We start from the raw sequence: 24,334 nt of genomic DNA on the forward strand, positions 1-24,334 counted from the left end.
GAAGACAATGAGGCCTTGACTGGAGCTAAGAATGGTTTGTATATCAAATCTATCATGACCAGATTTACCCCATCCAGCAGGTCAGCTCCCCTTACCCCGTCTCAGGTCAGCTCTTTGCCGCTGATGAAAATGTAGGCAAATTGTCAAAGTTTTGTAAAAGCACTCAGTATTACAATGTAACAACTATATGTAGGTACCCACAAATACATAATGCAAGTACAATGATAGTACCTGATAGTACATGTTGTGACACAGGTTGTACCACTGTACCTAATTAGGTAGGTACACTGTAACAGTGACACATTAAAATAAAGTGTTACCTAATGTATTGGAATTCTTTTTGCCATATGATATTGTTTCGTTTATCCTCTGATCAGTAAAACAACCACAATAACAACAAACTACAGTATGTAAATTCCATTCAGTAGCCAAGGTAACAGCACAACAATTGTATCATTCAGTTAGTTTGTTTCATATCAAATTTGCAAATGCATTGCTTTCTGAATACTGTAGGTAGCTTTGGTTGCTTAGAACTCAGGAGAAAACATATTCAGGCTGTAAGGCAACAATTAGTTTAAGTATAATCAAACATGACCTCTAAAACTACAAAACTGACTAAATTCACACTTCTCACACCGTTAGGACTATTAGTTTTGAATATCACCTTGCACACACTGAAGGATACAGAAAAAACACGGTGCCACAAGGGTTTTCAGTATCAGGTTGCATCTCTGCCAAGGATTCATTAAAGCATTCATCCAGCGTTTGACATTGGCAGGCACCCTATTTTTCTAGTATCAGAGCGCAATGCATTTAATTGAGCAGTTTATTATCACAGAAAACACGGTGAATAATTATCCTTGGACAAGTGTTTACTTTGGCCCTCATGATTAATGAATTCTTTCTGTTTTCAGAATTTTTGTGCATCACTGTTTGATTAATTTTACCCTGTCTTACATTTCTGGAGTAAAAATATTCATGCTATTTCAGGAGCAAAAAAAATATACAAAACCCACAAACCATCATATGAAAGAAATGTACAGTACGTGTGTGTGTGTGTGCCTGATACATGCGTGTGATGAGTGTGTGTGTGTGTGTGTGTGTGTGTGTGTGTGTGTTTGTCTGGCTAATTTGCTCTTAGTGCACGTGCAGTGAACATAACAGTAAACAGTCCGTCTGAACGACAGAAATGCAGTTTCTCAAAAGTTCAGAATTGTTCCAAGACTTTTATTTAAATGAAAGTTCAGAACTGTTCCAAGACTTTCAGTATAGCTTTAAATGAAAGTTCAGAACTGTTCCAAGACTTTCAGCAAAAAATATAAACATATTTCCCCTATCCTAGCATCTCTACACTGGCTGCCTGTTAAAAGTCGCATTGACCTGAATATATTAAAGATCTCCTAGTCCCATATAACCCACCTAGGCCACTATGATCACAGAATACTGGACTTTTTGTAATCCCAAGAATCTCAAAAAGTACAGTAGGAGGCAGAGCTTTCTGCTACCGCACACCCCTCCTCTGGAATAATCTCCCTCCCTCAATTCGACTAGCAGACACCCTCCCTATTTTTAAGTCTAGACTTAAAACACACCTCTTTAGTGCCTCCCATAGATAGGTATGGTTCAGTGTGGAACAGTGTGAAACTCATGCGTGCGATGGTGGTCACTGACCATACCTGCGCTGGTGTTGACTACCCTTCACCATGCCTTAGTTATGCTGCTATAGCATAGTGCTGTCATGGACTTTTCATGTGTCAGGCCGTACAACCCCCCCCCTCTCAACTCTCTCCCCTTCCCTCTCTCTCTTTCAACTCTCCCTCTCTTCCCTATTCTCACTATGGTACTGTATAACACTATAGTACCATTGACATACTTATTGATATTAACCATTTTGATTTAGAGTAATACTAACCTACTCCTTCTCCTTCTTCCCCCCTTACTTCACTTACCTCACTTGACTGGTGATACCATCACCAGTCATCAGCCATCCTTGTGTTTGGCCCTTTTCTTACTCATTTCTCCTGAAGTTCCATCCCTACGACTGCCCTATCATCGCCATCGAGACATGTGTAATGTTTTGGCGCGCTATAAGTGAAATTAAATTGAAATTGAGTATAGCTTTAAATGAAAACGGGCGCTGGCTTTAGATCCTGTTCTGCTCTGCACACTGGCAAGCAATGAGGGCACCAATCTAGAATCCATTTTATTCACCCTCCCTCATGGATCTCCCTATGTTCTCTCTGTTGAAGAGCTTTCCCAGAGGCATCAGTGCCAGGGTGATGTTTGCACTGCTGGCTCAGGCACCTGCCAGGGGACGCAGGGGTATTTGGACAGAGAAACACGCTCGTTCAGGGTCTCAAGCGCCCGTCTGTCTGTGCCACAATCGCGGGCACTGGCGTGGCATGATATAGCCAGGCACTTAGATAACCAGGGGGTGATGTGGCACAGGCTGCACCACCTGGCAACCAGGGGGAGGGGGGACAAAAGACTGATGGGTGGATGTGAAGCATGGCATGGCAAGATGCTTGGCTCACACACACACACACACACACACACACACACACACACACACACACACACATAAACACACACACACACTCTCAGATGGCCCCAGTGAGCTGCTGCCATCTCCTCCATTTTTGTCCTCTGAGTGGAGAGGAGTATGAAGGCTCTCTCTCTCTCTACTTCTCTCATTCTCTCTCTCGTTCTCTTTCTCTCTTTTGTTCTCTTTCTCTCTTTCTCCTCTCCGTCTTCCCTGTTGCCTATATTTACCCCCCCCCCTTTCTCTGCCCCCCCACCACCTTTCTTTCTTTTCAGAACAGAATGTTCTTTGTCCCTATCCCCCTCTTTTTTCTCAGCCTGCCTTCCTCTATCATTCTGTCTCTCATTCCCTTCTCTCTCTGTCATTAACATGGTTCTCCATCCTTGCTCTTCCATCTGTTCTGCAAGCAATCTGGAGCTGACGCTCAGCGCTCTCTGTGTGTGTGTGTGTGTGTGTGTGTGTGTGTGTGTGTGTGTGTGTGTGTGTGTGTGTGTGTGTGTGTGTGTGTGTGTGTGTGTGTGTGTGTGTGTGTGTGTGTGTGTGTGTGTGTGTGTGTGTGTGTGTGTGTGTCCTGACCATACATACCCATCACCTTCCACAGAGCCCTACCTGAGGCCTTTTCCTGTCCCACATTGACACCCCACATCAATAAGGGGAGATGGTGAGTCACTCATTTGCTACATCAGTGGCACTGGCGCACTGCAGAGCTACAGAGCGAGAGTGGAGAGAGTGGGGAACAGTCCCCACACGTTGGACAGTTTTGTTCAACCACAGTGAAGCGTTTGAAGTCTGAGGAAGGTGCTACCCCTACAACACTGGGAAAAAAAGGGGGAAAAAAGAAAGTTTTAGAACTTCTCTAGCTGGTTTAGGTGTTAAAAAAATGAATGAAATAAAATTGTGACTGATCATTTAATCCCTCTGAAATAGACGTGGAACCCACCAGTATTCTTACCTCATGGTTTTGTTTTGTTCCAACCATAGACTGTATGGTTCCAATTGAAGTCAGAAGCCTGGCAACCAAAAATCAGAGGTTGAAAAAGTACAAAATTATTGTACTCAAGTAAAAGTACCAATACTTTGATGAAATATTACTCAAGTACAAGTTAAAATACCAATCTAAAAAAATGTACTCAAGTAAAAGTAAAAAGTAGTCCAATTAAAATGTACATTTTATGTAAAAGTTACTTAGTTACTTTTTTTTTGGGGGGGGGGAGGTACCAGAACAACCAGTTTTACCAGAGACTTTCTAATAAGGAGATACAGCAAAAAAAAATCCTCCATAGTATATGTGCTGCGGGTTTATAGTAATGCATGGGGTTAGTTTGTAACGCCAATATGGCAGTTGTCTACACATATTACAACCCTTCCGCGGCAAAACGTTGACATGTGAATACATTGAGCCAATCATGTGGTGTGTTGAGAATACATTGAGCCAATCATGTGGTGTGCTGTGAAGACATCGTGCCAATCATCTGTTGTGCTCTCGCCGCTGGAGCAAGATTGGTGTTGTGAAGCCTTATGCACGCGCATTTCTGCCGAAATAAATGCCCGATAAGTGCCCAAAAAGCGTTAAAATATGGCCGCCGAGTGGAGGTACTTGCCTAAAAGGATTTTGGTCCTAGCTCGAGTTGCTGCAGCCAGCAGCCAAGGCAGCCGTGTTTATGCTCCCAGTGTGTAGCGCTGTAGCTGCAGCAACTCGAGCTAGGTAAAACCGATTGTTTCAGTTTTGTTCATACCGACAGTTTTCGGTGACATTGAGAAATGGAGATCTATGTGAAAAATCACCAGAGTTCTCCTTTAAGTTTGAGCAGTAGTTGATTTTCAAAGTTAGTTGCACTCATCCTTGGTCGCTTTGCAGTGAACAGTAATCCAGCATTAACTGAAAAGCCCCTCACAGGCAGCTGAGGCAGGCAGGCCAATGTTGAGTTGCAGAGAGTTTTTTTATATTTGGAAACGAGCAGAAGATTCAGCAGATTAAAGGGCCGAACTGGGGGAAAAGTGTGGAAGTATAGGGCCCCAATGTAGGAGAGAGGGCCCCTAAAAAAGTGGAATACGGGGGCACAACATTTTCACCAGGCATTAGTAATAACTCAGGTAATCCACACATAAAAAATCCAAACAACTCCATAAGTAGAGTCATGTGTAATGAAGTGGAATAGCACAGGGAAAAAGTATTGAACACGCTAAGAAAAGGCACTAAGGAAAGGAAAGGAACGAGCTGGAATCTTAGAGAGTAGTTATCCTTTCTATCTGTGCAAATTAATATAATCTTAATATTATATAATATAAGCTTGGTTAGTAGCCTACATATTGATGGGCTATAAAAAGGTTTTTCATTACCAAGGTGTCACAGAAGAAACATTTCATGATGGATAAAAGCAAAAAGCTCTCCCAGGACCTTTGCACCTTATTGTTGCAAAACATATCAATGAAACAATGGTTACAGATGCATTTCAAAACTTCAGAATCTTCCAGTTAGCAGCATGGGAGCCATTATCTGCAAGTGGAAGGAACATCACTGCATCATCAACCGGCCATGCACAGGATCTCCTCGCAATATTTCTGACCAGGGAGTCAGAAGGATAGTCAATTCCAAGAGCCAAAGACCACTCGGAGAAAGCTCCAGAAAGACTCGAAGGCAGCCAATTCAATTAAATTCAATTAAACAGTTCTGGAAGTAAAGATCAGGATTCACAAGAGGGACCCATGGAATCTGTTTAGAACAATGGGCCAAAATCACACCTGATACTGCGACTAATAAGTTTTGTCATGTCTTGATGCTGTCATTACAAACAAAGGCTTTTCCACAAAGTATTGAAGAAATTTCAGTAGGCGTTCAATACTTTTTTCCTGTGTCATTCCACTTTATTACACATATTATTTTTTATATGTGTGTTAATATAATGTGTGGTGAAAATTTCGAATAGACTCACTGGAAGTTTAGGCTAATTACTGAAAAAAAGTCTAAGCGTTCAATACTTATTTCCACCATATATTTATTTTACCTGAATATTTTAACTTCCAAATTAATGTCAAAATGAATGTCATACGAAATGTAAAGTTTGACTGACTGGATGTTTATACAAAACATAGTGAAAACTGTCTAAGGTCACTCTCACTTGCTAAAGAGCTAAATGGTTTAGTCCGCCTGCACGATTCATAAGGTAGTCTATCTTTTGTTTATTTAGTTGAGCATTGCTAGTGGGCCGCTAATTGTTGTGCTGCTGGTGCAATGTCTTTATCCAAGAAGTCAGGTTACCAAAAACAAATGCCAAAACAGGAAAAACAGAGAAATGAGGGGAAACAATTGCTAATGAACTACTTTCCAAAGAAAGGTGAGCACAAATGTCAAAACACGAAATCCCATGGTGTTTGCTTGAATATCTCCGGAATCATAGTGCTAAAACGAACTGAGACAACCCATTGAAATAGCGGAAAATAGACTTTCATAGGTTAGGCTACACATGTAATCTGATGCATCTCGTGATCCAGCTCCATCTCAATCACTTTCAGAAAGACATGTAGCCAGCTTGATTCATGTCCTGTTGTAGGCTACATGCTGATCATTATCACTAGGCTAGTGGTTTAGGGCGCGATTTTGTCTCTCTCCCTTTCTGTTTTCGTTAGTCTTAACTTTTTTTTTTTTTTTTTTTTACTCAAGTAACGGATGGGATTTTTGATGTAGCGAAGTACAATACTTCACTCAAAATGTAATCAAGTAAAATTTAAAATACCGATTTTACAAACTACTTAAAAAATACAAAATACACAGAAAAACTAGGCTACTCAATACAGTAACGTGGGTAAATGTATTTCGTTACTTTCCACCTCTGCCAAAAATGCAATCAAGTTGGCTGCATTTTATTTATGTGCAAGGCTATTTACATTTATATGAATCTGAACTTTTGGAAACCTCTTTCCAAATGAAAACATTTAACTGAATCAATATTCCTTAATATCGCACCAGGACTGTTTCGTGAAATCAATAAACAATAATGCAGTTCTGCTGTGCTTTAATTTTGCTAAGCCATATCAAGGTGGACGCTTGGGGTTGGGGTCAACAAACCCATAACAAAGATCAATACCACTCTATTTTAACTGGCTGAAATAAGATGTAATTTTGCTGTAGTGGTAATACAAGTGTTCAGCTGGAGGGGGATTAACTTCCACCCCAAAAAAATCCTGGTCTCTTTTTTTGCACCAGTTTATCATTGTCAGTGCAGAATGATTAATGAGACAGATCTTTTAGTAACAGGAAGTGCTTCTCTGTGTGTTGCGCTCTGTAGATGAGGAAGAGGGAGGAGAGAAGCCTTATCTCCCCACTGAAGGCGTCACCCTGTCAGTGGTAGCTGATGTCTGCAGTGAGTCAGCAGACGCGTGCCGGCCGAACATGCCCTGCTTCAACCACGCACAGAGCGTGTCATTTCCTCCCGCCTGGCCTTAGTCAAGACCACGCTGATAATGGCCTAGGGCATTTGTAGATATGGCCCAATAAAGATTTTTGCAAGAACTAATGCATGAGAGTGCTGTTTTCAACTTTGTTTTCTCAGCCAAGACCAGACAACTTCAGGTAACACCTAATGAAGTAGCATACAATGAGGTTTTACTCATTTCAATTCATATTAATGTATCAATTAATCAGGATTATTGAAGTTATTTTGTCAGCAAGATGCAAGGCATTATTCGTACAGGCTCGTTATTTCATCATTTCCTCCTGTCTTCAGTCAAAAATCCACAGGTTAACACATACAATAAGCTTTGATTCATTAATACTGATTAAATGCTGTAGTTAGTGACACATAAAATATTTACTACAACAATTATTCATTCTTATGTGCTGCCTCATTCAGCATGCTCTGAGTACGCCTCAGTACCAGGATCTATTGCTGCCCCACAGGTGCTGGTTTATAACAATTGGATTCAGACTCTCTGTTTAAGTCTGTTTAGGTACACATTGTCTGTTGATGAAAGTAAGCCATTCTAAATCCTCATTAGGATCCGATGGTTGTAAACAAACAAAGGCTCTTGCCACGGGCAGAAAAAAAAACATTATGCTAGCGCTTAGTGCCTTAAGGACAGGATTTAATGGGATAAACTGACAACTCAATTTGTGAATAATAATAAGTAGAAGTACATATACTCTTTTGATCCTGTGAGGGAAATTTGGTCTCTGCATTTATCCAAATCCGTGAATTAGTAAAAACACACTGTGAGGTGAAGCACACATTAATCCCGGCGCAGTGAGCTGCCTGCAACAACAGCGGCGCTCGGGGAGCAGTGAGGGGTTAGGTGCCTTGCTCAAGGGCACTTCAGCCGTGCCTACTGGTCGGGGTTCGAACCGGCAACCCGGCAAGTCCGAAGCGCTAACCAGTAGGCCACGGCTGCCCCCAAATGCTTGAATGCTTAGATATGCTTGATGGAATTATAATTAGGCACCTTTGTATCCTGAGATTTGTGGTAGCACTTATTTCAGTCTTTGATGCAGAATCATTATGGACATACATACTGAAAGGCAAGGTAAGTATAAGGTGATTTTAGTTATACTGTAGCACAAGTCCTTCACATTAGCCATTCAAACAGTTGCGTGTATGTTTCTGCTTTGTGCCAGAACAGAACATATTGATGTAACCTTTGGAGCCTCGGGTTCGTACTCTATCAAATTCATTGGTAAAATGTGTTGCTCCACAGTGGCAATTTGTAAATCATGCCCAAGCACATTCACCACAATACCTTGAAATCATTCTATCCCAGTTTTCTTATCTTAATACAACAGCTTTGTTTGCAACTTGCTATAGGGAAAATTGTGTGCCTTCCGCAACCATAGCCTACCCTTGTACTGAGAAGCAGCCTTACAACACACAGAATCACAAATCGCTTTTTGTCAATTGAATGTGTAATAGCCTACTATTTGTATTAAATTATTTATTATTACCTTGTCAGTTGACATGGCTCTTCGGAAATTATCTTTGCCGGTTTGTAAGCAAATCCAAATCTACCTTGCCATGGGGGAAGGGTGCTAGCCATTAGTGGTATTTACAACAGTTGTGTAAAATACAAATACTTTACAATGGCAGGGGGAGCCCAGTAACAAGAAGAAAAAAACAAACAAACCTGCAATGGATACCTTTAAAGCTTTTCAAGTAAGGGTATCAATAAGGTAATTTTCTGTTTTTGGATTTTCACACACTGCACAAAAACTATTCATAAATGCCTTTGCCTCATTACAGACTAAGAAAGTACAAATAATTTACATCAGTGAATCAGAGAATCCAATACCTAAGTTCGTTAGTGTTTCTGTTCTAGTTTTCTTTCCAGAGAATCGAATATTAATGGTTCAGGACATGGTGAGTTGCTCTTTGATCTGGTGAACACGCGAGGCATGTGTTTGTCTCGTCATTAGTTTCACTGGCATGCAGCAAAGTCATTCCGCTTGTCATTCAGAATGACTTCATCTACCCCAGACCTTACTTTTATTTCACACATTGATATTTCACTTCAACACTTCAAGATTCAAGATTCCTTTATTTGTCATTTTTATGGGCCAAAACCAAATTGCATTTCACACATCCACCAGTTCAAGAGTGCAGTACCAACTAAGACTATAAAATAATGAGCTAATAAATAAATAAGAACTCAGCTACAATAAATAATTGAATTAATTAATAAATAAATAAAAAATATAATTTATTTAAAACATTATAAAGGGAACAGTCCCTGATATGCAGTTCACATTCTCTGGTTTAGCAGTCTGATTTCTGTGGGAAAGAACCGGGGAGTTCATTTGATGCTTCTGTATCTTTTTCTGCGTAAATGTGAACAGGCCATGGGGGAGGGGGTGGAGTCCTTCATGATGCTGTGGATGTCCTGCAGTCATGGCAGCAAAGCACCAATCATTTTTATCAACAGTTCTCACTATCCTGTTCAGTTTGTGTCTCTTCTCTGCGTTGCTGTAGCCAAACCATGAAGAGATGCAGAAAACAATCATGGCTGGGATGGGAATGTCCATCTTCTTCAGCCTACTGTTGTGTGATGAGGCAGACAACTGTGGTGTTGTCTGCAAACTTTATGACGTGGTTGTTTTTGAAATTAGCAGCACAGTCCTGCGTCACCAGCGTGTCTCCGTCAAAAAGTCCATAATCCATCTGCAAATGCACACCCAGCAACAACAACTTTTCAATGAGCTGTGTTGAAAGCCGAGCTGAAGTCGATGAGGATCCTGGTGTAAGTGTTGTTTTTTTTTCCAGATGAGTCACAGTGAGATGGAGCAGGGTGGAGATGGCATCTTCCATAGACCGGTTCGCTCTATTAGCGAACTGCAAGGGGTCCAGATTGGCTGGAAGGCATGACATGTGTTTCATGACAAGCCACTCAAAACATTTCATGGCTATGGGGGTCAAGGCTACAGGGTGGTAGTCGTTCGTAGAGACTGGATTTGGTGTTGATGGTAATTTTGATACCATAGATTTAATAAAGACCCAGTCAGACCAATCGTATGAAAAATCAGGAACAGAGTTTATTTACAATGATGCGCATCAAGGGAGAGACAGCATGACTTCACCTAAAGATCCATCAGCTGCTCTAACTAGACAAGGAAATAGTTAGGGTTTAAGTATCCTTCCAGGCTGACAGGAGATGGCGTTGGTCATCCCATCTCACGTGGACTACACTGAATCAGACTCTGATTAGTGGCAACCTGGCAATCCGGAACAGAAAGCTACTGACGCAGCCATGCAGAACAGTAAAACGCTGCAAAGTCATAATATTCCCGCTTATCTCTAACTACAGTCACACACAGATATACACAGGGACAGTACAGATATCATACAGTCATTACATAGAATCATACTTTTAGTATCAAATGCAGAACATTAACCCACATATTGGAATATTGGACATAATGTTCTATTCCATATTCTCTCAGTGTCTTGGGCACAGGTTCTATGGTGGCACTTTTTAAACAAATGGGCACTCTGGCTTGACTGAGGGAGGTATTGAATACTGTATGTCTGCAAAGATGTCCTTCAGCTGTTCCCACGATCCCTCAGCACACAGCCTGGGACGTGATCTGGACCAGATGTTGGAGAAGACCCTCTTTCCACTGTCTGCAGTCAACTGCAGTGTCTGGTTGGCAGGTGGTAGTGACTGCATTTGTGCTGCTCTGTTAACTGTAACCTTGAACTGGGAGAAAAAAGTGTTTAGGTTATCTGGTAGGGATGGGTCAATGTCCGTTGTCCGTATGGTAGGCTTGTAGCCTGTAGCTGCCTGGAATCCATGCCATAAGCTCCTTGTATCCTTGGTGTCCCCATATGCTCTCATGAGGCCAACACCCACTGGAGACGACATGCACGTCTATGGATTTGACGCTCAAGAGATAGAACAATCTTCTAAACTCTGACGTGCGTCAGACGGCACCAGTGGTCTTTGCTCCCTTAAAAGTAACAGAGTTCTAAGCTTTGACATCACTTGATACGCGTCAGATGCAAGATCTCAGATGCAGCATCACAAAGCTTCAGCAAGGAACGGCACTGCCCACTTAGCCATGGCTTATCGGTGGGATGCAGCTTGACAGTCACATCATCAATACATTTACTTATAAATCCCAACACAGCCTCAGTTTATTCCTCTAGGTCTACACAGTCCCCAGATGTTGTTGCTTCCTGAAAGATGCTCCAGTGTATACATGCAAAGCAGCCCAGTAGAGATGGAATAGCCATAGACTTGAAGTACAAATCAGTTAACTCCCACAAGTCTACAAAATGATAAATTACAAGTGGTAGAGGGTGGTCCGTACAAGATTGTAATAACATTCCTTTCTCACTTTTTCTGTTTTCTTTACCTTCTAGCACAGGAAAAACATTCAACATAAAATTGCACTATGAAAGACAATAAAACCCTGTAACCTAACTATGATTTGTTCCCCTCTAAGGAGTCTGTCTCTTTCTCCTGGAGACAACAAAAATGAGAATGGAAAAAGAGGATAGAAACTCTATACTAGAGCTTTTACTTACGCACCCATCCTGACCATATGGAAAAGAAATACCTATTCAGAAGTAAAAGTGACCGGTTGACCTATTGGCCACATTTAACCTCTTCTCTCTGACTCATAACTTTACTCTAGTCGCCCACACGCCTGGCAGCATATCAAGGATCATTGCACTAATTTAGAGTGCATATATGTCCTTACCAACTAGTGTGCTCAGAATGCGGTTTGGCTTAATTTACAAGGGGGAAAAAATGGGGATGAAAGAATGATAATTGAAAAACTGACAGAGAAAGCTCATATCTAGATTTGTGTCCAAGAGACGTAAGACAAATAGATACAAAAACTCTTTCATACCCACTGCACCAGCTTTTATTTGAGTGTTTTTACAAGTACTATTTATTATGTTCTTATGTTTTATATTTATTTATTTATTTATTTTTAATGTTTTTATGTTATATTTTATTTTTTATGTTGTATTTATGTCCACTGTTGGTGAGCCTTCATGTTGTATTTATGTAAATTTATGAATGTGTTCTCTCTGATGGCTGCATAACAAATTGCCCCTTGGGGATGATAAAGACACCTTGATCCCTTGATCTACCCACATGTTTAAACTAGCACTAGCTTTATTTTTGTCTTCTTTTGATGCGTTTGAAATGATAGCTCATGAACACGTCATGGCCATGTGAATAGTTGCATGAGTTCATGCATGATTGTTGACTTGAAAGCAAAATAATGTGCTGATTTTAGCCTCAGGCTTCAAACTCATTTTGATGGTACACTGACTAATCATAGGGAGAACAACGCCTCTTTCTTTGCCACTGAATGTGTGCCCTGAACACCTGGTTTTGTAGGCTATTATGTAACTTTGGCAGGGTGGAACTCAAAGTGACCCTATTTTATCACTTTCCGACACACCCCAGTGCAATTTCCCAACGAGCAAGGCAGTCCCACAGACTTTCATGGAACACTGCACGTTAAAAAGTGACTGTAAAGGGGAACCCACCCAGTACACAGAAAAGTGAAAACAAGGGTTGAATACCAGTAAGTTGCATTGTTGCATTATGTTGCTTTGATTAGACAAAGTAGACTGAACAATTTCACAAATGAAAATGTAAATCAAGTTGGTTTATTTTAAAACTGTTGCTTGAAAACATCCAAATAAAATGAAAGAACATGTGATTGCACTTTTGCCAAGATTATCAGCATGACAAAACTCCAGTAAGATAATCAAAGGGCTAAAAATCAGATGTTGATGATTACAGATGGATTTTTTTCCAGAAAATATTAATCACTGTGTGTGTGTGTGTGTGTGTGTGTGTGTGTGTGTGTGTGTGTGTGTGTGGTGATTTAGGTACACTGAAGAGTTACAGGATGTAATCAAGAGAAAATTCAAAAGGCTGGCCATTTCAACATGTTTTTTTTTGTATCACATCTCTATCAAAGACTCTTTATCTTGTCTAAACATGTTTTTTTTTTTTTTTTGTATATCGCATCTGTATCAAAGACTCTTAATCTAGTAGATAGTTTCATTTTATAAGCCACACTCACAGCTAATGAGGGCATGGTAGTTTTGTAGTCTCTCAAATGAACATCACAAAGTGTTAAACTACACTAATATGTAAACATCACAACTGGTTAAATGCTAATCATTTGGATACATTATCTGTCACTGCCAGTGGACAACAAAGGAATGATCTTCCTCTCACCTGGTTCCAGTGGTCACTTTGTATAATTGTATTTGATTTTATTGAGTGTTGCTGGGTTATGAGCCCTGTACATAGGCTTCAGGAGATTACACATTTTCTGTGTAATTTAACAAAGTCAGAGTTAGGCCAGACTGAGGGGATTCTGCTAATGAAAACTACTTCCTGTTTGCTTCAAACACAGTGTGCATCTGTCAACATCTTAGTTCCCTTTCATCACCACTGTACAAATACTGTGGATGACTTCAGAATGAGAGCATTGCCATTTCAAATAGATAGATAGATACTTTATTGATCCCCAGGGGAAATTCAATGATTCATTGATCCCCAGGGGAAATATTCATATATGAAAGTCTGACAAGCAGAAACTAAAACATTAGGCACTGGACCTATTTGGTTTTGAGGTGGAGTCATATCTAATTATTTATGTGTCACTAACAGGAATGCTTTACTATCTATTCCTTCCAAATGGTCACATTTAGACCATCCTCTACAAAAGATATCTACCGCCATCTAGTGCTCATGAAGAGTAAAAGTCATGTGAACACAGAGGGGGGAGAAAACTTGAAAGGATGCTGAACACAACAAAATGTCCATAATTTAAGCAGACTGACTCATATCTACAACCATAGTCAGAGCAAAACTCAATTAAATTTACTTTACTAGTTTACGGTAATAGAAAAATAATAGACTCCAAAATTATGTTGTGAAATAATAAATAATAAAGCCTATTCATATACAAATAGGCCTACTGAATCCACAAAAATGATCAAATCAAAAATGTATGATTCAATAGTGGTTTGGATTTTTGTAACTGTGAAATTAAGAGACCCTGAGGAACTTCACTTAATTAAATACCTCTGTGCAATTGCATTACAGCTATGTTATTGTGTGTGTTGCTATCGCTTAAAGGCCAACACCCACTGGCGGCGTCTGACGCGCATCAAGTGATGCCAATGTTTAGAAAATTGTTCTCTCTTAAAGGAAAATTACTTGTTCGTTGTTCGTTGATTATTAAAATCAAATATATTGGCGCAATGTATGATTTCCAGCCGTGTTATTTGCTATTGTGGAACTATTTTTTCAGACACCTCACAACCGTGTATAAACTTCCGCTCAATATTTGAGCCTGAAGCATAGATGGTGGCGCAGTAATATCAACGTGCAATGAGTCTTCCAACAGAAATCAATGGGATTTTACAAAATGCCAAATAAAACACGACAGAAACTGTATTTAACACCACTAACCACTCGGTGAGTTGCACATGTTTGAGCCGTGGCACATAAAGTGGGTATGCGCTATATGCGGCGCATAGGGACACAGCAACATGGGGGCACCAAAGCGATGGTAAAAAAAAAGAGGTATATTCTATATGTAGCTACTGTTGTACATTTCTAAATCATTTCTGCATTTCCTCAATGTTAAATAACATTTTAGAGGACTAACAGGCTAGAGTAGGCGCCCTATCTCATAAGATTCTATCATAGAATTTTGACAGAAAAGGGAGTGGGGCGCCGTGAGCAGGTACGAGTAGTGAGTTATCGTCTGAGGGAAAAGATGGATAAAGCATAGTTGGATCAGCCATATATCTTTTGTGAGCAACAGCAGGCAAAAGGAAGTTATGAGAACCTTTTAGACTCTCTTAAAGTGACAATGCACCATTTATCAATACTTCAAGTTAAAATTGGCAGAATTTCTTAAAAAAATATATTTTTTTAATACACACCAATAGTGTAAATTATTGGGGGTGGCAATTTGTTGTTGCATACCCCTCAAAAAATGGGTAGCTGCACCCATGTGTTTGAGCATGCCTGTCAAAGGCGATTCAAAACGAGTCAGAAAAGTCGAGACAGGACCAATCATCAAAATTTCCTTTAAGCATTAAATGGTGATTTTCCTTTAAGCATTAAAGCCATAAACAGGAATGTAGTCACCAGTGGGCATTAACCCTTAAGAGTTACATTTATTGGCGAGAGAATGCATTTTTCATCAATGAGTTTTCATATTAATTAGGCATGATTATTGCACTTTGACACACAGAGTCAAAACAGCATGGAGTTGAGCTGTGCCTATAGAATTCTCTGGTGTGGTAGTCAGAGAGAGAGAGAGAGAGAGAGAGAGAGAGAGAGAGAGAGAGAGAGAGAAAGATCATACTTTAGTTAGACTTACAGTAGTCAAAACAATGCTCCCTGGCATTAGATTACAGTATATAGATTCCCCTTCATTGTAATTGTACAGAGTAGAAGTACAGAGACAACGAAATGCAGTTTGCCAGAAGTGCAAAAAAGCAGAAAATCTTGGACAAGGTATTAAAACATTGGATATTTCCCGAAAACTTATGTGTGATCATCGTACTGTGAAGAAATGTATCGCTGATTCAGGTGGGTTTATGCAGACAAAGGCATAATAAGGAAGGTTTCTGTCAGACAAATTCATAGGATTAAGAGAGCAGCTGCTAAAATGCCATTGCAGAGCAGCAAACAGGTATTTGAAGCCGCTGGTGCCTCTGGAGTCCCATGAACCTCAAGGTGTAGGATCAACATCCAAGCACAGTAAACATAGTAACTAAGCTCAGACCTCAGCCCTCCTTCCTGTTGTACTACCATCATTCAGTAGCCTTATTACCTGGGGGTAAAAACTATCCCTGAAATGTGATGTGTGCGTTGGGATGCTCTGCAAATGCCTCCCTGATGGAAGGTGGGAGAAGAGATTGTGTGCAGGATGACTAGAATCCTGCATAATACCTAGTGCCTTCTTAGTGCTGCATCTCCAGTAAATGTTTTGGAGCGGTTCAAGTGGAACCCCAATGATTTTAGATGCAGTTTTGACCACCTTTGTCAGAAGATTAAGGTCATGTGAAGTAGCCCTACTAAACCACGATACAATGTTGCCTGTCAGTATACTCTCAATTGTACAGCGATAAAAGTTATGTAGAATGTTAAGGGACGTACCATATTTCTTGAGACAACTCAGGAAATAAAGCCTCTGATGAGCCTTCTTAATGGTTAAGTTTTTCCACATTGAGGGACAGATATTTCTGCAGCACCACATGATCAAGTTACTCACCTCATCCCTGTAGGCAGTTTTGTTATTGCTACCACAGTCCTACACAGTAGTATCGTCTGCAAATTTCACAATACTGTTATGTTAGTGGGATGTTTTGCAATACAGTCATAGGTATTCAGACTATGTAATAGAGGGCTGAGACAGCACCCTTGAGGAAATCCTGTATCCTCCTCCTGCAGATGGAATTGCAGGGGCCCAGGTCTAACAGCTTAGGTATTAAAATAGAAGGTCTGGTAGTATTGAAGGCACTGCTATAATCAACAAATAGCATCCTGACGTATGTATTCCTTCCCTCTAGATGTTGGAGCACAATATGTAAAGCCAAGGATGCAGCATCATCCACAGCTCTGTATGCAAATTGTAGTGGATCAGTGGAAACGGGTATGCTGTTGTTGATGTATGCTTTCACAAGCTGTTCAAAACACTTCATGATCAAAGAAGTCAAGGCTACAGGTCTAAAATCATTCATACAAGTGGCAGTCGTTTTCTTTTTAATTTTTTTAAAACAATTTGTGTGTGTGTGTTCCCATTAGGAGGTACTTCGACGAGCTCCAGATCTGCAGGTTTGCCAGAGGCCCTGACAGAACTGAGGATTTAACAGTAACTGCAATACGGTTGCTGGTGAGGAAGTCAGAAGATGATGCAGGGTGAATGTGGTAGACCTGTTCCAAGACATCGAAGACATCATCATGACCAGATTTACCCAATCCAGCAGGTCTCAGGTCAGCTCTTTGCCTCTGATGAAAATGTAGGCAAATTGGCAAAGTTTTGTAAAAGCACTCAGTATTACAATGCAACAACTATATGTAGGTACCCACAAATACATAATGCAAGTACAATGATAGTACCTGATAGTACATGTTGTTACACAGGTTGTACCACTGTACCTAATTAGGTAGGTACACTGTAACAGCGACACATTACTACTTTCTTCATTACTCAGGTCAAACAGAACTACCCAAGCCTCTTATTGGCCTGACTTTGCACTAGTTTTTTATTGACTGTCTATGCACAATTTCAACAAAATTTTGCTGCTCTTATTTTTTCATTATTATATGTGCCCTCTTATTTACTTATTTTTACTTTTTTTGTTTACTTGAATGTTATGTTTGTCTGTGGACTTAAAATTGGTAAAATATGTCTTGTCTTCACCGTGGGATAGTGAGAAACGTAATTTCGATCTCTTTGTATGTCTGGAACATGTGAAGAAATTGACAATAAAGCTGACTTTGACTTTGACTTTGACATTAAAATAAAGTGTTACCAAAACTCTACACTTGCTGTGTATTGTATGCACCCCCTTCATTTTATTGGGGAAAAGAACAAAAGAAAACAAACTACAATCAATCGGTGTAGCATGTGGGCCTGTAGCGATGTTAAGCGGCCATAATCGTAGGATACGTATCCTAACACCCCCGTTCAGCAGCCACACTATCCAGCAGCAGAGATAGGGTATATGTGTGGTGTGTAGTGAGACCCATGATGTGTTTTTGACTGTGTGTGTGTATCTCTGTGTGTGTGTATGTGTGTGTATGTGTGTGTGTGTGTGTGTGTGTGTGTGTGTGTGTGTGTGTGTGTGTGAGTGTGTGTGTGTGTGTGTGTGTGTGTGTGTGTGTGTGTGTGTATGTGTGTGTTCCAGTGTAGATGTGTAAGTCAGGACACTAGTAAATTGACATGCACCTAAACTGAATTAATCTAATGAATCTGATATCTACTGTATATTCAAAATAAATTAAATTTAAAAATCTTTCTATTGCCTAGAATATGGTGCTATACCACAAACATTAACTAGGCATGTGAATATCATCATAATAATAATATCCAATATTTTTGAAAGTTTTCAACCAATTACCCAAGGTGTTGTCAATGTCTGGCACACTTCCTGTTTGGTCAGCTGGTGGCGCTAGACCAGATTGGCAGTTTGGGCATGTGAATATCAGCAGATTTATATTAACCAATATTTACATTATGTAAATATACATTCCAAAAACTAATTTGACTTTATGATCCAATATTTTGTAAAGTTTCAGATCAATCAGTTAAGGCATTGCCAATTTCTGACACATTTTCTGCTTGGCCAGGTGGTGATGCTATGCCAAGCAGGCCCAAGCATGCTGGACTTAAATCTAGATCTGAAAACTTGTCAATTGTCTGTGTTTAGTCAAGTCAAGTCACATTTACTTATACTGTAGCACACTTAAACACAATACAATTGACCCAAGGTGCTCACAGAAATAAAATAAATATAGTAATAAAAACAAAAATATGAATGACAAAAAATAAATAAAAATACAAAAAATAATAGTAATGATAATGATAAACTGATAATGATTTTAGATAAAAGAAGATATGGTTACTAAAACTACTACTACTATAGGTCTAGAGCAAAATGTACAGTGAAGTTAAAGGTGGCTGTTAATATAATGCTGAAAAGAAATAGAAATAAGATAAATAAACAAACAAGGGGATAATTGATGGACATTAAAGGCCAAAGAAAATAGATCGGTCTTTCAATTTGATTTAAAAGAAAGCTATGGTCAATTGATGTACTATGCTTACCTGCAGGCAGAGGTTGCGCTAAATGAATATTTTCAGTCATTGACAGATTTTTTTTTAATAATGACAGAAACATCAGAAGTCCATTCTTCATTTTGACAATTTTAACCGGCAACACAAACGTGAAAACCAACCTCCTGCAGGCAGGACATTCTTCTCAAAGTGGTCATCGGTGGCTATATTTCCTGCAGGACTGTACTGGCCTATGACAAAGACTGCGTTTTCAACCATGGCAATACCCACACCAACTTCAGTCGAAGACTTCCACACAACTTGGGTAAAGTGGCCTTAAAAGAATAATATGAATAGCTGCAGGAGCAGTACAAAATAACAAGACATTTGCCTAGCTTCACATTTCAATTTGCTGTGAAATAAATGAGAACAAAAATAGACTAAGATGAGCATTGTGATATTCTGAAATACAAGTACACAATAAGGAATGTAATTAAATTTATAATAGTCAGGTTAAGTTTAATAGTGTAACAGCTCAGACAGCTTACCTGTGTTAAATCCAAAACCAGGCTTACTAAAATCGTAATCCTTGATCTCGCGGTACCAGATCTCAACTGCCTCTTTTCCTAAAGATATTTACATCCGAGGAACAAAAGACAGACATGTAAATAAAAAAGACTAAACTAACAAAAAGCAAATGTCACCCATTGTCTTTGCAAGTAATTAGACAAGCCGGTAGGACTTCAATGAGATAGTTCACCTACAGAGACATTATAAATAGTTTCTTTAAATTCAGGTTCAGTCACGTTACTGAAAAGCATGTTAAACCAAATCCAAAATCTATCCTTAACTTCAACCATACATTGTTATAACAGAGTGTCATCAGATAGTTTGTTTGCCATCTCACCATCTGTAGTCTATAAGACACTTTTCAAAGTATGACCGACAGACCAGCCAAGCCCTGACATATCCCATGTTTTCTGGAGTTCCTGGCAGCTCTATCTCTAAAATTAAATTGATTAATAATTGAGTTACTAAATATAGCTGCAAGCAGCAATGTGAGGACCTAGCAGTACAATAGGAGGAATTGCGTTGCCATGGCATGAGCAAGTAGTCACAGCAACTTTCATAACAATTGGATAAAGAATGGCTGAGATATCAGGTCATTTACCTTATTACAGCACTCCTAGAGGCCAAATTACGCCAATTTCCTTGTGCGTTCTCACAATCAAGTACCAAGTCCCTGTACCAAGTTTGGACTTCATTCATTAAAGCGCTACTGAAATATGAGCTCACTTCCTGTATTGCAGCACCCCCTATAGAGGCCAAATTAATCAAATTTTCTAGTGCATCATCACTTTGTCGTCAAATTTGATTGGCTGTATTGAGTGAACGCTTTTGAATATCGAAACACCTATAGGAATTTTTTGTGAGGCTTGGTCTGAAGATCATCTGTGCCAAGTTTCGTGAAAATCAGGGAAAATATGTGACCTGTGAAAACTTTTAAGCGTTTTCGATAAAATCCAATATGGCGGAAGGTCCAATACAGTATGTCAGAAATTGACATCATGGGGTGCGTTGAACTCAGAATCATCCAAGGATTCCAAATATACCTGTTCAACAATACCATGTTCAAGATCTGGTATACGGTTCAAACGTTAAGTGCATGGATGTAATGCCAACTTTGACACATTGGTGGCGCTAGAGCACTTAAGATGCAGTGTGCCAAATTTTACAACTTTTTACCAAACGGTTCTATGGGCTCCCATGGCAGAAGAAAGTAAGAATACTAAGAAACACAATAGGGTCCTGCACCTTTGGTGCTAGGCCCCCAAATAAATTCAGTAAGCAGCCATACCGGTTAGTTTGACGGTTGCAGAGCTGGAGGAGAAGTAGAGGTTCTCTCCGTTCTTGGTTTTGCTGTGCTGGAGGTTTATCTTGCTGCTGTTCTTGTTGGTGCTCTTCAGATGGTCGGCCCAGGCCTGAGCAGACTTGCACAGGGCATCGCTCATGGTCAGGGCTGGCACGCCGTGCTTGGCCCGCAACTCATTGTGGGTCTGCAGGAACTCGGCCTTGAAGCTATCATCTGTCAACAGAGGGTGGTGATGATGGTTAAACGTCTGCACTCTCTGTTTTTGTCAAGACCTGCTGCAGTGTTTTGATGATTATCTAATAGCAATATATTATGGACCAGAAGATAAATAAGATGTACAAAATATTTTACCATATGAAAGCAAACTTTGTTTAAACAAAGAGGGAGAAAGAACCCACCTGCCATTGTGTTTTTGTCTGTAGATGAATAAATAAACAGCACAATAAATAAATTAGTCATTTCAGTTTGCACAACATGACATTTCCATGACAAATTCAGATGTGTCTTTCCAGTTAACAGACTTACTCTAAGAATTAAAATAGTCCCTCATTGAGAGAGTTCAGTGGCTCACCTTTACGTGCGGAGGGTTTGGAAATAGGATGGTTTAGCTGCGCTGACTTGTTGTTGTTGCATTGAGCCTCCCACAGCTGCTTTTATATGTGCTTCCCATGTTCCTCCCCCTCCCCCATCATTTCAACCTGCTGTATGCCTGTGCTCAACCTACAAAGATGCAGACATACCTTTTCATGGCCCGCAGGTATTCTTCCATTGATGGAGAGGTGTGAGTGCATGACTGTGTGTGTGTGTGTGAATGGGTGTGTATATGGGTATATGTGCGTGTAATTATCATCATATAATGAAGAGCCATTTTCTGAGAACAATGCTCATCATTTATTGTGCTAACCATATTCAGGAATGCATTTTTAACCGTCTAAAGAGATGTGATGTTTCCTGAAAGGACTGTTAATCAATGATGAACAAGGTTTTGTAAAACTAAATTATATTTAGCACAACTCAATTCCATTGTATACACAGACCTGTTCCAGTGTCCTAAAATACCTATTAAAGGTGCTTATTACCTGTCAGAGGTAATAGAGAGGTTTTTTAACACTTTGGAAAGCTCAGTGCCGCCTGAGTGTGTTGAAATGACTGCATTCTTTGTTAATCACAGACCCTCCCAGAGCTTAACCACAGCTTGTTTGTGTGAATGCAACACATACCTTTTTCATGTGATCCTCAGTGTAGTAAATGTAGTCAAGTCGTCCATTTACATAACAAGAGAGTGATACAGCTTACAAGAATTCCTCAGGTGCACAGCATATTACTGTTGCTCATGTAAAACAGGGGGAGACCAATAAGCCCTCAGGAGAACAAATTTTGTGCTATAGAAAAGAGTTCAAAGTTTTAAGTTTCCTGTGTCTATTTATCGGTTTCTTAATTCCAAACACTTCCCAATGAATGTTCAGGCCTTTTGGTTGTGATCTTTCTTGCTTACTTACTTTCTTACTTACTCTTCTACACATTTCTTACTTTGATCACTACTTTTATGTGTTCATCCTTTAATCAGTTTAAGCCCTAGATAATAATTAGGTTAGATTAGAATAACAGCCACAAGAGAAAACCAAATGCCAAATTTTCATTCGAATGTAAATGATCCTGTCAGAATCTAGACCTTGTCACGGGTAGGAGCATGACACTTTTCGTCATTTTTCTACAGATTGGAGAATTCCTACATCATGTTATGTTAAACATACAGTAAGAAATGAATATAATTTAGATGTCTAAACCAAGGACCTACACTGATGACCTTGGATGCTGAAATCATACATTGTTTTGAAATTGGGCATCTTGCCCACACCTCCATGCAAACTTTTTGGTCCTTCACAGTTGGTTGCGTCTTTGCTTTGTCTGCTAAGACGTCAACAGCAAGCCAGGTCTGGTGCAACACCTGCGTGCAACACCCACCTGTTAATGGTCTTGACCATTAAACCCCTCTTGTGCGGAAGCACCCATTTCATATTGGCTTCCAACAAAATCAAGACACTAAAGACATTACGTCAGTGTTTGTCCAGAATTGAACTGGAAACATTCATATTTTATTAGTCAGTAGAGTCTAAGATTACCCCATAGATTACATGGATGCCTGTTGTTGTACAATACCATACAGCTGTCTGTCTATCATGGAAGATGTTCTTATGAGTCATTTCTTTTTTCCTCAGTCTGAGACAAATATGTAGGCTATATGAACACAGCTAGAGAGGAAGATAGCGTAAAACAAGAGAGAGTAGGAGTGACGTCAAACCTGTTTTTCATTTGCCACACCGGTCGGGTCTTTGTAAATAATTATGTGGTAGAAGTTCTGGCAGCCAGACAGAGTAGTGCAGTGTAGATGAGGGGTCTGGAGACACTGTTGCCCATAAAACTTAAACTTGACCATATGTCACGTAATCTTGTGTTGTGGTGTGTGTAACTGGGATCTGTTGGTACTTAAGGCTACTGGCCCTTGGCTGGTGACATATGGTCAATAGGACAGACTGGAGAAGCAATGGTAATATTACGAGAAACCACGATTAATCTGACTCCATAAAATTAAGAACTCGACTTCGGATAATTACTAAGTAGTTTATCAACTATAGCAGACTATTGGCATGGCATATGAGTAGGGTTGGGCACCGAAACACGGTTCTAATATGGCACCGGTGCCGACGCAAACGGTAGTAACTGCATCGAACAACGTGGATTTTGGTGCCTCATTTTGGTACTTAAATCGCACTTAAAACCTTTACGTGCGGAGGGTTTGGAAATAGGATGGTTTAGCTGCGCTGACTTGTTGTTGTTGCATTGAGCCTCCCACAGCTGCTTTTATATGTGCTTCCCATGTTCCTCCCCCTCCCCCATCATTTCAACCTGCTGTATGCCTGTGCTCAACCTACAAAGATGCAGACATACCTTTTCATGGCCCGCAGGTATTCTTCCATTGATGGAGAGGTGTGAGTGCATGACTGTGTGTGTGTGTGTGTGTGTGAATGGGTGTGTATATGGGTATATGTGCGTGTAATTATCATCATATAATGAAGAGCCATTTTCTGAGAACAATGCTCATCATTTATTGTGCTAACCATATTCAGGAATGCATTTTTAACCGTCTAAAGAGATGTGATGTTTCCTGAAAGGACTGTTAATCAATGATGAACAAGGTTTTGTAAAACTAAATTATATTTAGCACAACTCAATTCCATTGTATACACAGACCTGTTCCAGTGTCCTAAAATACCTATTAAAGGTGCTTATTACCTGTCAGAGGTAATAGAGAGGTTTTTTAACACTTTGGAAAGCTCAGTGCCGCCTGAGTGTGTTGAAATGACTGCATTCTTTGTTAATCACAGACCCTCCCAGAGCTTAACCACAGCTTGTTTGTGTGAATGCAACACATACCTTTTTCATGTGATCCTCAGTGTAGTAAATGTAGTCAAGTCGCCCATTTACATAACAAGAGAGTGATACAGCTTACAAGAATTCCTCAGGTGCACAGCATATTACTGTTGCTCATGTAAAACAGGGGGAGACCAATAAGCCCTCAGGAGAACAAATTTTGTGCTATAGAAAAGAGTTCAAAGTTTTAAGTTTCCTGTGTCTATTTATCGGTTTCTTAATT

The 24,334-nt window shown here is 39.9% G+C and overlaps 1 protein-coding gene across 2 annotated transcripts; it reads right to left on the reverse strand.

The window, feature by feature from the left end:
- Positions 1–16,786: 16,786 nt before the first annotated feature.
- LOC125307321 (Golgi-associated plant pathogenesis-related protein 1-like) lies at positions 16,787–21,292 on the reverse strand. 2 transcript variants are annotated; one of them, XM_048263237.1, is made up of 6 exons: positions 21,251–21,292; positions 21,078–21,095; positions 20,665–20,892; positions 19,355–19,432; positions 18,989–19,141; positions 16,787–17,035 (listed from the first exon to the last, which is right to left on the reverse strand). In XM_048263237.1, exons 2-6 carry the CDS (start codon positions 21,082–21,084, stop codon positions 17,022–17,024), a joined length of 480 nt encoding a protein of 159 aa, XP_048119194.1. In that variant the 5' UTR covers positions 21,085–21,095; positions 21,251–21,292; the 3' UTR covers positions 16,787–17,021. The 2 variants fall into 2 exon arrangements, with proteins under 2 accessions (XP_048119194.1, XP_048119193.1); XM_048263236.1 differs by lacking the exon at positions 16,787–17,035 and having other exon boundaries at positions 18,769–19,141.
- Positions 21,293–24,334: the final 3,042 nt, after the last annotated feature.

This window comes from Alosa alosa, chromosome 14 (genome assembly GCF_017589495.1).
Source record: "Alosa alosa isolate M-15738 ecotype Scorff River chromosome 14, AALO_Geno_1.1, whole genome shotgun sequence".
NCBI lineage: Eukaryota > Metazoa > Chordata > Actinopteri > Clupeiformes > Clupeidae > Alosa > Alosa alosa.

Coding starts and splice junctions, on each gene's coding strand:
- LOC125307321 (XM_048263236.1), bottom strand. Junction 19,433..20,664: donor TGCAACCGTCAAACTAACCG/GTATGGCTGCTT, acceptor AAATATCTTTAG/GAAAAGAGGCAGTTGAGATC. Junction 19,142..19,354: donor TGGTTTTGGATTTAACACAG/GTAAGCTGTCTG, acceptor TATTCTTTTAAG/GCCACTTTACCCAAGTTGTG.